The sequence below is a fragment of the Tyto alba genome, unplaced genomic scaffold (genome assembly GCF_018691265.1).
Source record: "Tyto alba isolate M040663 unplaced genomic scaffold, T.alba_DEE_v4.0 Super-Scaffold_6, whole genome shotgun sequence".
Taxonomy (NCBI): domain Eukaryota; kingdom Metazoa; phylum Chordata; class Aves; order Strigiformes; family Tytonidae; genus Tyto; species Tyto alba.
In genome coordinates this window covers 24,285,804-24,299,716 of record NW_024881327.1, presented here as the reverse complement: position 1 = coordinate 24,299,716, position 13,913 = coordinate 24,285,804, and the positions used below count along the sequence as shown (strand labels likewise).

The following is a 13,913-nucleotide window of genomic DNA, read 5'->3' as shown; positions in this document are numbered from 1 at the left end:
AGAGGATTACACGGAATGCTGTTTTTTCAAGATGTTAGGCAGGTGGCATTGTATAGATATAAGAAAGAAGAGATACAACAATAACAACAACAAAAAAAAGATAAATCAACTTAGCCGCCATTTAAAAAAAATGTAGGAAGTATTTTTTCAAGAACACAAGAGACACTGGCTGTTTGATTCACCTGAAGAACTACTTTACATCATGTATTAATTTGGTAAAAGGAGATAACCCATAAACATATTAACTGGAATTTAATTGGGACAGAACCTTGGGTAGAGAAAGCTCTGGAAACTTTCAGGCAGACCACAGAGGTTTTTTGAAACAGTTTTTGATAATATCTTATGATGTAACAAATGGGTACGTTTTAACTTTTTAGACACCTGCAAATCAGCAGAGTATGTGATATCACAAACAAAAGGTTTGATAAATAAACTTTTACCGTCTTCTGTCAGTTTCTCATTTCCTTAGCTTCACATTAAAGGAGAAGATTCTTAATGCGAAAATAATGTTTCACATTTCATAGAAATGTTCCATGGAAAAAATGGAATATGAAAAATTTAAATGTTTATCTACAAAACCCATGGGAAATTACACTTGAGAATATAACACAGTGTTATGGACAGCATAATTAGATCCAAAGTTAGAAACAGGAAGAAAGCATAGAATACATGAATTTGATAAAACTCCAATCTAATTTTGATTTTTTCTGTAGAATGCATGGTATTTAAGGTTACTTGTTAGAGATGAGAAGTTACAATTTTCAGGTAATTTTTTAATTGAAATTTTAATATATTTTAATAAAATGAGTTCAAATGAAGTAATTGATCATACACTTGGTAACAAAAAGAATATAAATTGTTTGCCTTTGTGCAATTATTTCATGAGGATGCTCTTCAAGTCAGCAAGGCTTTCAACTAATGTTAGTGTTACTTATCACTCTTGGATGCAGGCCAGTGTCAAAACATGGTCCTCAAATAGTCAATGCTTCCATTTTGTTCCTTCAAATAATAAATTTGAAAGTGCTTTGGAGTAACAATGTTAACAAAGAATCATGAGCATAAGCCGTAAAGTGATGAAATGTGGTATTCCTTTTGCTTCTAAAAAAGAGAATGTTTACTCCACCTGACTTTTTTTATGGAGAGACTGAATTAACCACATATTGAAGATCTATAAACAAATAATACAACTGATATGTTTCTTGCACTGCCTAAAAAAGCAAAAAGGAAAATGAAAGTTTTTATTCTAAAATAAGTTACTTATTGTGCCTACAAATATTTTAGGAATATGTACTACTTTATTAAAATGCTTGTAGCACTTGTATCTATGTTCTCTACCTTATTTTAAAGTGACACCTCCTCATTACAGGTAATGTTGCAGCCACATTGTTTCCTAAAACTGATAGAAGTTCAGCAGGTTTCCAGAGAAATTGATCTGGCAGCACAAAAAAATGAAATTTTGAAGTCAGGGAGGGAGGGATTTCAGAACTATGTAAAGGAAATTGAAGTTTAAGTCACAGTACTAGATGGATGGGAAACTCCTTCAGAGAATAGCAAAAAATAAACAAAAAATACTCTGTAAAAGCATTTTCAAAGCAGAAAATTTCATTGCCGGCGACAAGTTGTTTCTGAAACTAAAGGTTTATAGCATGACATATTTCTTATGACAACAAAGGCTGTATAGTATAAACTCAAAAAGCATGCTTGCTATCTGGAGTAAAAGGCTCCAGTTCTTAAGACTAACCAGTAATTGTAAAGTGTTGTGCATAAATATCCAAGTTATATAGGTGTGTTCATACATAAAAATATGAAAAATGAATGAATATGGTTGATTATGAAGCAGTAAAATCTAACTTGGTTCTTATTGAATAGCAAGAAATACAAAGCTCATTTCAAACAGATGGACAGTATTTCAAATGTAATCCTTATGATATTTGCTTGTGGTAGTCAGCTATCAGAAGCTGCAAAAGAACAAGTGATTTGTCCTTTTAAGAGAGTAATTGTGTCCTAATCAGGGGTTATCCAAAACAGATGTGATGATTACACTATAGCTTATCCTGTGAATTTCACTCCACATAGTCAAGGTAAGATTCATTATTATTTTTTTTCATCTTAAACTTTGGACTATTTACTAATTTTCTATATTATCACATAATACACCAAACTGTGTGCAGTGTCCCAAAAATATATGGTGTTTCTCACCAGTTAGAATGCTCCTTCCTTGCTTATATTTTTTTGTTCCTGATAGAATACAGAAATGTTGAGAAAAATAATAGGAAAAAAACCCCAGCCCTCACTCTAATACAATACAGGTCTGACAAATTAAATAAATAGGTAGAAGAATTATTTTTTCTAAACTGTCTCATCCCACTCCAAAAGTAAGCTTCTAGAATTTTCCAGCAGATGACATTAACAGAAAAAATTGCTTCAGAACTTCTATTTGACCACCCACATCTCCTTTACAGTAATAAGCAGATTTTGAGTTTGAACTTTATTGGTATTTTTTTTTTTTTGCAGATTATGAATGGTTTACCTACTTTATATAATTTTATTACAAAAGTTTTTTAAAGTGAGAAATGTCATACAAAACACAAAGTATACTGAAAGCAAAGCTGGCCAAGTAAAGAGGACTCTAATAATTCTGCTTCATTTCAAGATAAGAAATACATTTTTCTGTATCTAATGAATAAAACTGATTTTGAAAGTCAACATGCATTTCTGTAAATTACACATTCAAACTTTAGGACACCAGAATTAATACCTTCAGAATCTTTCTTATATTAATTTTCAAAGTGTTATCTTTGAAGTTCTGATTTGATTATTATCCCTGATACCTTTGAAATTCATCCGATATGAAATAGGAAAATAAAAAAGAGTGTTATTATTAATGAATTGGAAATAATTAAAACTCTGAACAGTTAAAACTGCAATGCCTTCATTATTTTTTTTGTTACCTTTTGCTTCTAGAAATTACTTATTTGTACACTCCTCCTTCTAGTATTGTGTAATATTCAAACTTGCTGAGAGTGCACTGTGCAGGTCTAGGTCATTAATGAAGAAACTAAATAACGTTCGCCTCCGTACTGACCCCTTGGGTACAGCACTAGTGATTGGCTTCCAGCTGAGCTTCATGCCAGTGGTCACAACCCTTTGACCCAAGCAATTTAGACAGTTTTCAGCTCACCTCACTGTCTTTTTAATGTGTACATCTTAATTTTGTCCAAGAGTATGTGATGGGAGACAGTCAAAAGCCTTGCTAAAGGCAAGATTAGCAATATTAGCTGTCCTTATCCATCAAGCTAGACACTTTGTTATAGGTGGCTGTCAGGTTGGTCAGACCTGATCTCTCCTTCAGAAATCCACGCTGACAACTCCCAACTGTCTTAGATGTATAATTTTATTACATGAACATTCTTTGCTGTTAATCCATTGAGTCTATGGATATGAAGTTGTCTTAGTTTGGGCTGAAATAGAGTTAATATTCCTTTTCAGGGACTAGATGAGTGCTGTGTTTTGGATTTAGCTTTGGGTTTGGTATGAGAAGAATGCTGATAGCACACTGGTGTTTTCAGCTGCTACTGAGACTTCAAGGACTCTCCGACTCCCCATGTCCTGCCCGTGCGCCAGGGCACAGGGAGCAGGGAGGGAGCACGGCCACAGCACCTGACCCTAACTGGCCAGTGAAATATTCCATATCATGGAACGTCATGCTCACTATAGAGAGGAGGGGCGGTTGGAAAGGTTCTCTCTCGCTTTCGGGATTGCAATTGCGGGATCTTGGTATCTCGGGGTCGCCGGCCGGGAACGGGCTGGGTATTGGTTAGCGGGTGGTGAGCAATTACGCTGTACATTGCCTGTTTATATATTTCTTTTTGTTTTCCCCCCATCATCATTATTGTTTTCGTTTTATTGCCATTATTAAACTGTTCCTATCTCAGCCTGCGAGTCTCCCTTCACCCCTCTAATCCCCTCCCCCATTCCCAGGTGGGGAGGGGGAAGGGAGGGTAATTAGCTGCTGCATTGTGGTTGGCTACCAACCAGGCCTAAACCATGACAGAAGTAGACCTGCTTCTAATTTAACAAACACACTGTTTATAATGTTTTTCAGGAAAATTTGTCCCTGCCTACCAAAGGCCTACAAGTGTGGACATTGCATAGCCCAACTGGTAAGAAATACATTTCAAATTATCTCAGCAGCCCTCAAGCCAGGGCTAAAAGACTAGCATTAATTTGGGGGAGATAAAATTATGTTATGTACTTTATTTGTGCTTAATGGCTTACATGGATATTTTCTCCCCCAAGAACTCCCATTTTTCCCCGCCTCAGTTTTATCTATGCATCCATAGTTCTAAGGTTTCTGCAAAGGAGCAAAAATTAAGGTCTACCTTAACTTTATAAAATGGGATGCAAAGGACAAATGTTGTTCTCCCTGAAGAAACATGAGTAAATTCCTGCATGAAGAGATAAAGGAAGACAAAGATTTTTTTCCTTTTAAAGTATCTTGCAAGTCATCTGCTTTTACATTCCTGCTTTGAATCGGATTTTCTATAGAAATATTAGTAACAATTTTTCTTCATTTTAAATATATGTGATTACTTTAAGTAATTGCTTAGCCTCTGTAAATTGCAAATATATCATTTTATTCAGGTTAAAAAAAATGTCATTCCTCAGCTTATGATGCCCATACAGTTAAAACAGCTCAACTCAAACTCACTTTGAACAAGTATTAGGATCGGACACAAGAAACGATGAACATCAAACTGAAATATCACACGGTTTTGTTGAAATTTGCCCCAATGGAACACACATGTATTACATGAATGAAATACTTAGAAAACTGGAAATGCAATCGATACTGAAAACAACAACAAACCCCAGAAAAACAGTTGCTGCTTCATTAACTTTCTCACATCCTTCTGAAGAAGTGTTCCCAAATCAAATTTGGTTCCTCAGGCTGGTATAAAATCGGGTGGATATAGGCCACTCACGACTTTATTCATGAGCTGTAATCAACCAAAGTAAAAGGCTTGGGTAATATTAACTCAGAATTTTCTGTATAAAAAGCAGAGATCCTCCTTGACTGAACAACAAGTCACAGTAATAATAAGAGGAGTACAGGCTGACATGAAAAAATGATGTGTTCAAAGGATAGAGTTATTCAACTGGATGACCCCCAGACAGGTTTCAGTGAAGTATAGCAAATCAAGGACAAAATCATGAATCATGAAATTCTTATCAGCTGTCAGTGAAAAGCAAGCACAGCCAACTCAATTTCAGAGTGGCAGTCCCTACAGAGACCACCAACAAATATAAGAATAACTTGTCCCTTGGCAAAGCTTGTGATTAGGAAAACCTTATATCTTGTTCATAGCCAATAAAGTGACACTGGGCTTTCAGTACATTGGAACTACATCATGTTGAGAGCCAAAATAACTTAAGGAGTCCTTTTATGCCATAATAATGACTTTATTCTCAGTGACAAGCGAATGATCCCAAGAGCAAGGCTGAAATGAACTGGGGAGCATTTCAGATTTTGTCTGAGGGGACTGTGACATGTAGCTGCAGAAAAAGCATTGCATTTCACACTGAGCAATAAAGGTGTCAGATTTCTAGGTGCCTTTGTGATTTTTTTGATAGTAAAAAGAGGTAAGAAATGAGAACCCCCAATTAGAGTTTCTCTGATACCTCTATATTTCAGTACTGGTAGGACTGCAGGTCTTTCGAACTACCTTTACTGCATGGCAATGGGGCATTTTACAGAGCAGAAAAGAAAGTGGATATATCAAACAACTTGGCCTTGAACTTTTAGAAGAATGTGTTTCAGGAGAGGGTGGGGAAGCAAGTTCCTCCTCCCCAACCCCAAAGTCAAAAACTATGACATACTTGCAGGACCTTACAGGAGATTATGAACATTTAGAAAGAAGGGAAAACCTTGGAAGCTACAGCCCAGTCAGTTTCACTTCAGTTCCTAGGAAGATTATGGAGGGATCCCTCCTGAAAATCACTGCAAAGTAGATGAAGGAAAAGAAGGCAATTAGGATAAAATGAGCATGGGTTTAGTAAGGGCAAGCAGCACCTGATTTGGTGCTTGTATAATGAGAAGACTTTCTCAATGGTCACAAGCAGTGGATGTCCTTCCTCAACTTCAGAAAGGCTTTTGATGTGATCTCCTATACTGCTTCTTTATAACCCTATTGGAGAGAGAAGCTCAAAGGCATTCTCAGAAAAAGAATGTTCTCACAAAGTCATCTAGGGCCCAAACACAAAACAAAATGTGTGCAATGTGCTCACTGGGCTTGACAAAGGTTAATCCTATGTTGATGACTATACACATTTAGAGACACAGTGAAGACATATATTGTAGAATTGTTTTAGTCAAGATTGATTCGGATTTGGAAATAAAAGAGAGTAAAATAAAACTCTAAATATTTTTAAGGTTATTAAGTCTCCAGAATGAAAATCTGGAGAGAAGGAATACCTGAAAGAAATTCTGCTTTGAAATCTACCTACAATTTCTTAGTTCTCACACAATCACATATTTAAAAATACAAGATATACAGAGAATTTTCAGTTTCTTGTGTTCAGTTAGAAGTTTGGATTTATTCAGTGCTTCTTGGTTTCTAGACATTTTTCTAGTTACTTTTAACTAAATCATTAAATTTTGTGTTCTCTAAGGATATCTCTGGAAAACACATGCGCTCTAAGTTCAGAGAATACATTTTTAATCTTCTTAATTGTACAGAAATAAACAAAGTAATCCCCCCTAGTTTAAGGGACAATGAGTTACTTATTTTATACGAAATAGAAACAATTAAACAAAGACAAAACTTTATTTCCTTCAACCTTTCAGTACTGTATGTGTGAATGAAAAAGATCAATAAAGCCAAGAAAATATTCTCAAGAAAACACCATGAACTGATTTTATTGTTATTTAACAAACTAATAAAACTACTGTCTTGGTTTGGGCTGAAATAGAGTTAATATTCCTTTTCAGGGACTAGATGAGTGCTGTGTTTTGGATTTAGCTTTGGGTTTGGTATGGGAAGAATGCTGATAGCACACTGATGTTTTCAGCTGCTACCGAGACTTCAAGGACTCTCCAACTCCTCATGTTCTGCCCGTGCGCAAGGGCACAGGGAGCAGGGAGGGAGCACGGCCACAGCACCTGACCCTAACTGGCCAGTGAAATATTCCATATCATGGAACGCCATGCTCACTATATAGAGGAGGGGTGGTTGGAAAGGTTCTCTCTCGCTTTCGGGATTGCAATTGCGGGATCTTGGTATCTCGGGGTCGCCGGCCGGGAACGGGCTGGGTATTGGTCAGCGGGTGGTGAGCAATTACGCTGTACATTGCCTGTTTATATATTTCTTTTTTTTTTTTTTCCCCATCATCGCCATTGTTCTCATTTTATTGCCATTATTCAACTGTTCCTATCTCAGCCTGCAAGTCTCCCTTCACCCCTCTAATCCCCTTCCCCATTCCCAGGTGGGGAGGGGGAAGGGAGGGTGTTTAGCTGCGGGGGTTGGCTGCCGATCAGGCCCAAACCACAACAACTACCTTGATTGTTTCCATTCACATATGTAGTATAATAGATATAGTAGTAGGATGATAAGGAAGTTTCATTCAGAAAAATTGAAATATTGTAATAATTCGGATTATTGCATTATGACTTATTTGATTTCATACATCTCATTAATGGTACACTACGAATAATGTAGTTTGCATTGTTTCTTTACATCATATCAATGTAAATGATATAAACATGGAAAATATAACAATGTTTAGATTAAGTATACTGGTTTCAGATTAGTAATTCAATAAAAAGTATACAACTAGACCAGCCATAGTCAAAATTAAATTCTCAGTAAAATTCAATTCATAGAGTATGTGTACCCTTGTTTCAGGGATATCAAGGTGTCAATTCAGGATCAAATGAGCTCTTGATTTGCTCAGGTTCTGATGTATCAGTTCAAATTCTGACATGTAGTTAAGTCATCTGATGAAAATACAGAAGTACCTTTTCTGTGTAAACATGAGGTTTTGGTAAGAACATGTGGTTCTGTGGCCACCACTAACTGAGCAGTAGAAAGGGCAAAGCAACAGGAACAAGGTTAGAGAAACAGCACCCTCTGAGCAGCCTTCTCATTTATACAACTTCTGCAGACAAAACAGGAATGAATATTCAGTTTATCCAAGTCATGGATTTTTCATTAATAATTTTTGATAGGTATTTGTGTACTGGCAGGAGAAAATATCACTAGAAGTTTTGTTTTGTTTTTAAGAATTCATGCATACTTGTTCTCCAACTGATTTAACTCCAACTATTTTAGCATTTGCTTTTAATATTCAGGGTTTTAATGAATCAATCACAAGATAAAAGGCAATTTTTTTGACCTATATACAAAGTTCAATACAAGTCCTCTGATAAAGGCAGTTTAAATTATGCATTTAGCCTTATATAAATGATCTCATCTGGGGATCCAGATATGCTGCAGGCAAAAGTGGTGATTTCAGCATCTGTAAGCGTATGTGAACTTTACACTAGAAACCCAGTCACCCTTCACATTTAAATTACAACAGCAGAGAGCTCAATTCAGCCTAGCTACTCAGCAGACTACCCGGGACTGTTATCAGTAGTTCACTGTTAGAATCAGAGGCAAATCCTGTGCTATCAATGAACTTGTTTACCAGCTCCAGACCTAGCTAACCAAAAGATCACTCCCACATACGTGTAAGAACTCTACTCATGCCTCTTGGCCATAATATAGCACACCTGCTGCTGGACCCTGCTGCGACTACCACGGGTCTTCCCACCTAACTCTGCTCTGTGCTGAGTGATGGGGAAGCAGTGACGCCCTGACCTGCATGGCTGAGTGCCCTACAAGAAGATCCCCCAGAGGCCATTCTACAAATCATGTCACCAGTGCAGAGGAAATACACTCATTTCACAATTTGTTATTATCAATATATTACAAGTCAAGAGTTAATTGAATGACATCACTTTAATGTCTGTGTTCTTTCAGAGGGGAATGAGTAAATTTGCTTTAAGAGCAAACTCTCCTTTTAGAAAATAAATAAGTAACATACGCATATAAAGGACTGCAAAGACATCAGCTTCAAATGACTTTTCGATTCCAGGGTATATTTTAACTCTCATATACATCAAACATAAATCATTATTGCTTCCATGGAAGAGGCAGAGAAAAGCATTCTCCTCTGTATCAGCCAACGTAAACACTAATGGCTGGGAAGCAGGAGAGCTCTTTAGAATCCAGTCTGTATTGACTAGGTCTCTATTGACTATAATGAGAGCTCAGAAAACCTGGCTCACGTTTAGAAATCTATGGCACTGAGGTCAATTCTGTAAGTGACAAAACAGCTACTGTCACATGAAGATGCCACACGCCTGGGGAAACATCATGCAAGGACATTAAGCCGTGAAGCTTAACACAGCTCCAGAGGGTTTTTTCATCATTCCCTCATGACATTCACATTTGCATACACAAGTTACTGGAACTTTAGAACAACTACAGAGCAATTTGGCAAAAGACTGAAACATGAACCTAATTCACAAGCACAGCAAGATGAGACTCAAGTCTATATACGTACCACATTTTTATCTAGGTAACAAGTGGTTTAATGTTAATAGATATAAGTAGACCTGTAACACCAAAAATATTTTAGTTGAAATACTTTGTCCAACTAATGTCCAACTCTATCTCTTCTCTTCTGCTGGTTTGAGGGCACTTACTGACAGGTCTATCTGTTTTTCATGAGTTTCACGGGATTAGTGTGACCTTGTGTTAGGTTATTGGTTGACTTTGCATCCTGTTCCTTTACAGTAGTTACATTTGTTTGCATTTTTTTCTGAGATTTGTTAGCATCTCCGAATGAAATTAGGACCCTACTTGAGTCTCATTACTCTCACTTGAAACAAAAGTTTCTATGTTTAATTTAATAGAACCTATGTTCTGCAATATGAACCCTTGTGCAAGCAAATATCCCAGATCATAACTCACACAGTAATAGGACATGGAAAAAAAATAGAAACCATCCACCTTCAGAAAGGAACTAGGAAAAATGCACAAACCATGACTAATATTCTGCAACCTCTAAGAAAAAGTATTCTCCCTGAAAGATTATACAGCCTGGAAATTTTACAACAATTTCATAAAGTCTACATACTGGAATATTCATACTAAAGAGGTTCGTGATTTAGGCATGATTTTAAATGGATTTGTTGTACTAGGTATTAAGGTCTAACAGAACCCTTGAAATATTTAGATGTAGATAAAAGACAAAGTATTCTAGTTGATTTAAATATTAGAAGATTACAGAAACTACTTCAGGGGTGCTCACACCTTTTCATGGCAAGGTGTTATAGGAAAAAATATACCCACTAAGTTCCCTTTTTTAGATGTCTTTTCAATTTTAGAAGGCAGAATCTGGCCTTATTGATTTACTCTTGGTAGCAGTGTTTGGTACTTAAATGGTCATTTATGTACATATGCATTGACTGTTGCGTTATTTCCCCCCCCTTTAAAATTCTGATCAATATGAAAGCTATCATATTTGTGTTTACTTAGAAATAGTTAATTACCAAATGTTTGATTATAGGTTCATCTTAGATAGTTATTAACATTTTTAGCTACTATTATAAAAGAAACATAAACAAGATTTTGTAACAAATTGTATGTATGGTGAGTTGTAAAGTAAAAGATATCTGTTCAGTAAAGTGATTACAATTCAGCATTGTTGGGGAATATAGTTAAATATTACAGAACTTTTTATTATCTAGGACAATATTGCTACTCTGTTAGACGTTGAAAAATCTTAGCTTTACAGAAAAATAGGACAGAGACTACTTTACACATTTATTAACACAAGACTGAACTAATTAAGAGAAATGGTAAACTGTCATGTTATCATTTATGAATGTACTAGAGACTTTTTTTATATATACATTGGAGACAGATTTCAACAGATAGAATTTTCCACGGAGACATTTAAAGTAAACAAACTTTTAATTTCTGTCAAATTTTGCAGTATGCATATTAAAATTCTTTGCAGATGATTGACTGAAAACATTCCTCTCTGATCATAGGTCATCACTTGCATGGTAAAAAGTACTTAAGAGATTTCCAGTATTTCAAAATTATTTTTTTAATTCATTGATGGTATTAATATAAACAGTATGACTGAATCAAAATGAATGAGTTAAAATGAGCTACACCGAATTTATGAATAAATAGTATCTTGATTTTCTTTTTTCCTCTGTAACAACCTGCTGCTATATGATAAAGCAATTACATTTAAGTGACATTAAAAATTGTTTGCTTTGAAAAATTAAATCCTATAGACATTATGCAGTTTAGCAAGATTGCCTGTACATAATGAGGAATGCTTTGATCCTCTTTTATTTGCAATAAGACATTTCTCTTAAGAGGCAAGCAAGATTTCAGAAAAAAAAAAAAAAAAAGTATCAATTTTGACATGAAGGAAGCTTTCACTGTTCAGGTATTCTCAAAGCAAACCTCTACTGATTGATAACTTAGGAGGTGTAAGAATTAAACTTTGTAGTTTGAGACTGATGAGATTAATTTACATTAGCTGTAAATTAAGAAAAAAAGATGAAATCCACCTACCTTTCGGGAATCGATTTCTTTCACGTATAGTGGAAGTAGAAATTCAGATATTCCTTCAAGCCGTATTCCTTTTTTAGTGACTCTCAAATTTCCCATTCCATCCTACAATCAATAATATATATATATTCACTTTAGGAAATAAACTTATCCAGAACAAGCTAAATAGAACACAATAGCTGGCCTAATACCTAAAAATAATGAGTGCTGTCCCACTACACCCAGATCTCCTGATGATCTTGGACAGGAGCTAGATGGGGGGATTTATATGCTAAGCTTCACCTAGGATCTAGGTATTTACTGTGCAGCCTGATGGTGAACTGCATACATTATTCCTTGGCTGCACCTAATGCAAGGGTAGAAATGTAGACCATAAATACTCCTTTACTGTGGAGGTGAAGGTAGATCTTCAATTACGACTGTAACTCAAACAGTTAACTATCCTTAAAAATATCTACACATTTGGTAAAGCAATCTATTATTTTTATGTAGCGAAATATTAGAAAAAAATATGCCATTGTTATGTCTTGAATCAACTGTTTTTGCTTTTCCCATCAAGTAAAATACATAGAAAAAAATCCTATAGGGAGAAAGAAAAAGGTTTTTTTATTAGTAGTTGCTCATCACTAAGAGCATGCTGCTGGTGAAAAGTACTTCAAAAATGCTGAGGGTAATTTTTGTTTGTTTGTTTTAGTTTATCTGAATAGAAATAGAAAAGGGGCTATCCTGAAAGTCTGGATGAAACTATCAAAGCAAATGAATCAGCGTTCAATAAAACATAAGCACAGCAAAGTGGCTTAATAAGGCTTCAGCTGTTTTCTTACAGGAAAAACAATGAAACCTGCTTGATACTTAAGAGACAGGATCATTTTGCACACTGATAGAAATTCAAGACTTTTTATCCCTGGATGCTTGTTACTATATTCCTGACAGAAGATAATTCTTCCCTGTACAGCCAGTGGAATTTAACTTAGTCCATTTAAGTGAAAAGTTAGCAAATTTAAGCTATTTGCTGATTAAATGTTTTGAAGCCATTTCTGACTCTAGTGTAGCAGAACAGTGAGAACTTGCATTTCTGCTCTCTTGGCTGAATTGTGAAACAAGTAACCTTCGCTTGCTGGGCAGTCGTAAACAGCCAGTAATGGTGCCCCCAACTGCTATAGCTGAAGCTAGGAGATGACACTGAATTAAACATCACACTTATCTAAAGATAGTGTAGCCACTATACTGCTATAGCTATTCCCTTTCTAAAAATAAACAATGATGCCACTATGGCAGATATTAGATTGACACCACTGCATCCACATCTGAAGCAAGACTGTGAAAATGTTAATTCTTTACGACAACTAAAAGAATTACATTTTATACAATGTAATTCAGCTGGTATCATTTCCCAAACATGACAAGGATATAGTGATAGATAGCTTTCCACACCATGACAGATTTGCAAAGAACATGCCGTTGGGAATCATGCCTTCACATGTCAGCTATAGGACTAGAAGCCTAGATGCCTGTGACTACAAAACCAGAAACCACCAGAGTCAGAAAATAAATATAACTCCTTTCCAAAGCAGAGAAAATATGGAATAACAAAAGTTACTGCTAAGGCTACCTATAATATAGAATATACATGTTAAAATAATATGGCACCAAGAGAAATTTACAGACTATAATAGTCCGAATAATGTTTAGCAAAACTTGTAACTGATCACATAAAGCCAAGAACTGTCTTTTTGTTAGAAAAAGTGCTATTTGTATTCAAACTATGTGTCATGGTTTAACCCCAGCCAGCAACTGAGCCTCACACAGCCACTCGCTCACTGACCCCTGCAGTGGGATGGGGGAGAGAATCTGAAGGATAAAAGTGAGAAAACTCGTGGGTTGAGATAAAGACAGTTTAATAGTTAAAGCAAAAGCCGCGCACACCAGCAAAGCAGAACAAGGAATTAATTCCCCACTCCCCACAGGCAGGAATGTGCTCTGCCATCCCCAGGAGAGATGGGCTCCATCATGCATAATGGTTATGTGAGAAGACAAACACCACCACTCTGAACATCCCCCCTCCTTCCTTCTTCCCTCAGCGTTATATGTTATGGAATATCCCCTGGGTCAGTGGGGGTCAGCTGTCCCAGCTGTGTCCTGTCCCAACTTCTTGTGCCCCCCCAGCCCACTCGCTGGTGGGGTGGGGTGAGGAGCAGCAAAGGCCTTGGCTCTGGGTGAGCACTGCTCAGCAATAACTAAACATCCCCATGTTATCAACACTGTTTCCAG

The 13,913-nt window shown here is 36.2% G+C and overlaps 1 protein-coding gene across 2 annotated transcripts in view; it reads right to left on the bottom strand.

Moving 5' to 3' along the window:
• SGCZ (sarcoglycan zeta) overlaps nt 1-13,913 on the bottom strand; it is a 241,443-nt gene that overhangs the window by 120,868 nt on the left and 106,662 nt on the right. For both annotated transcript variants that reach the window (XM_032999155.2, XM_032999156.2), the window contains one exon: nt 11,646-11,747. In XM_032999155.2, coding sequence (XP_032855046.2) covers nt 11,646-11,747 — 102 coding nt within the window. The remainder of the gene's footprint in view (nt 1-11,645; nt 11,748-13,913) is intronic.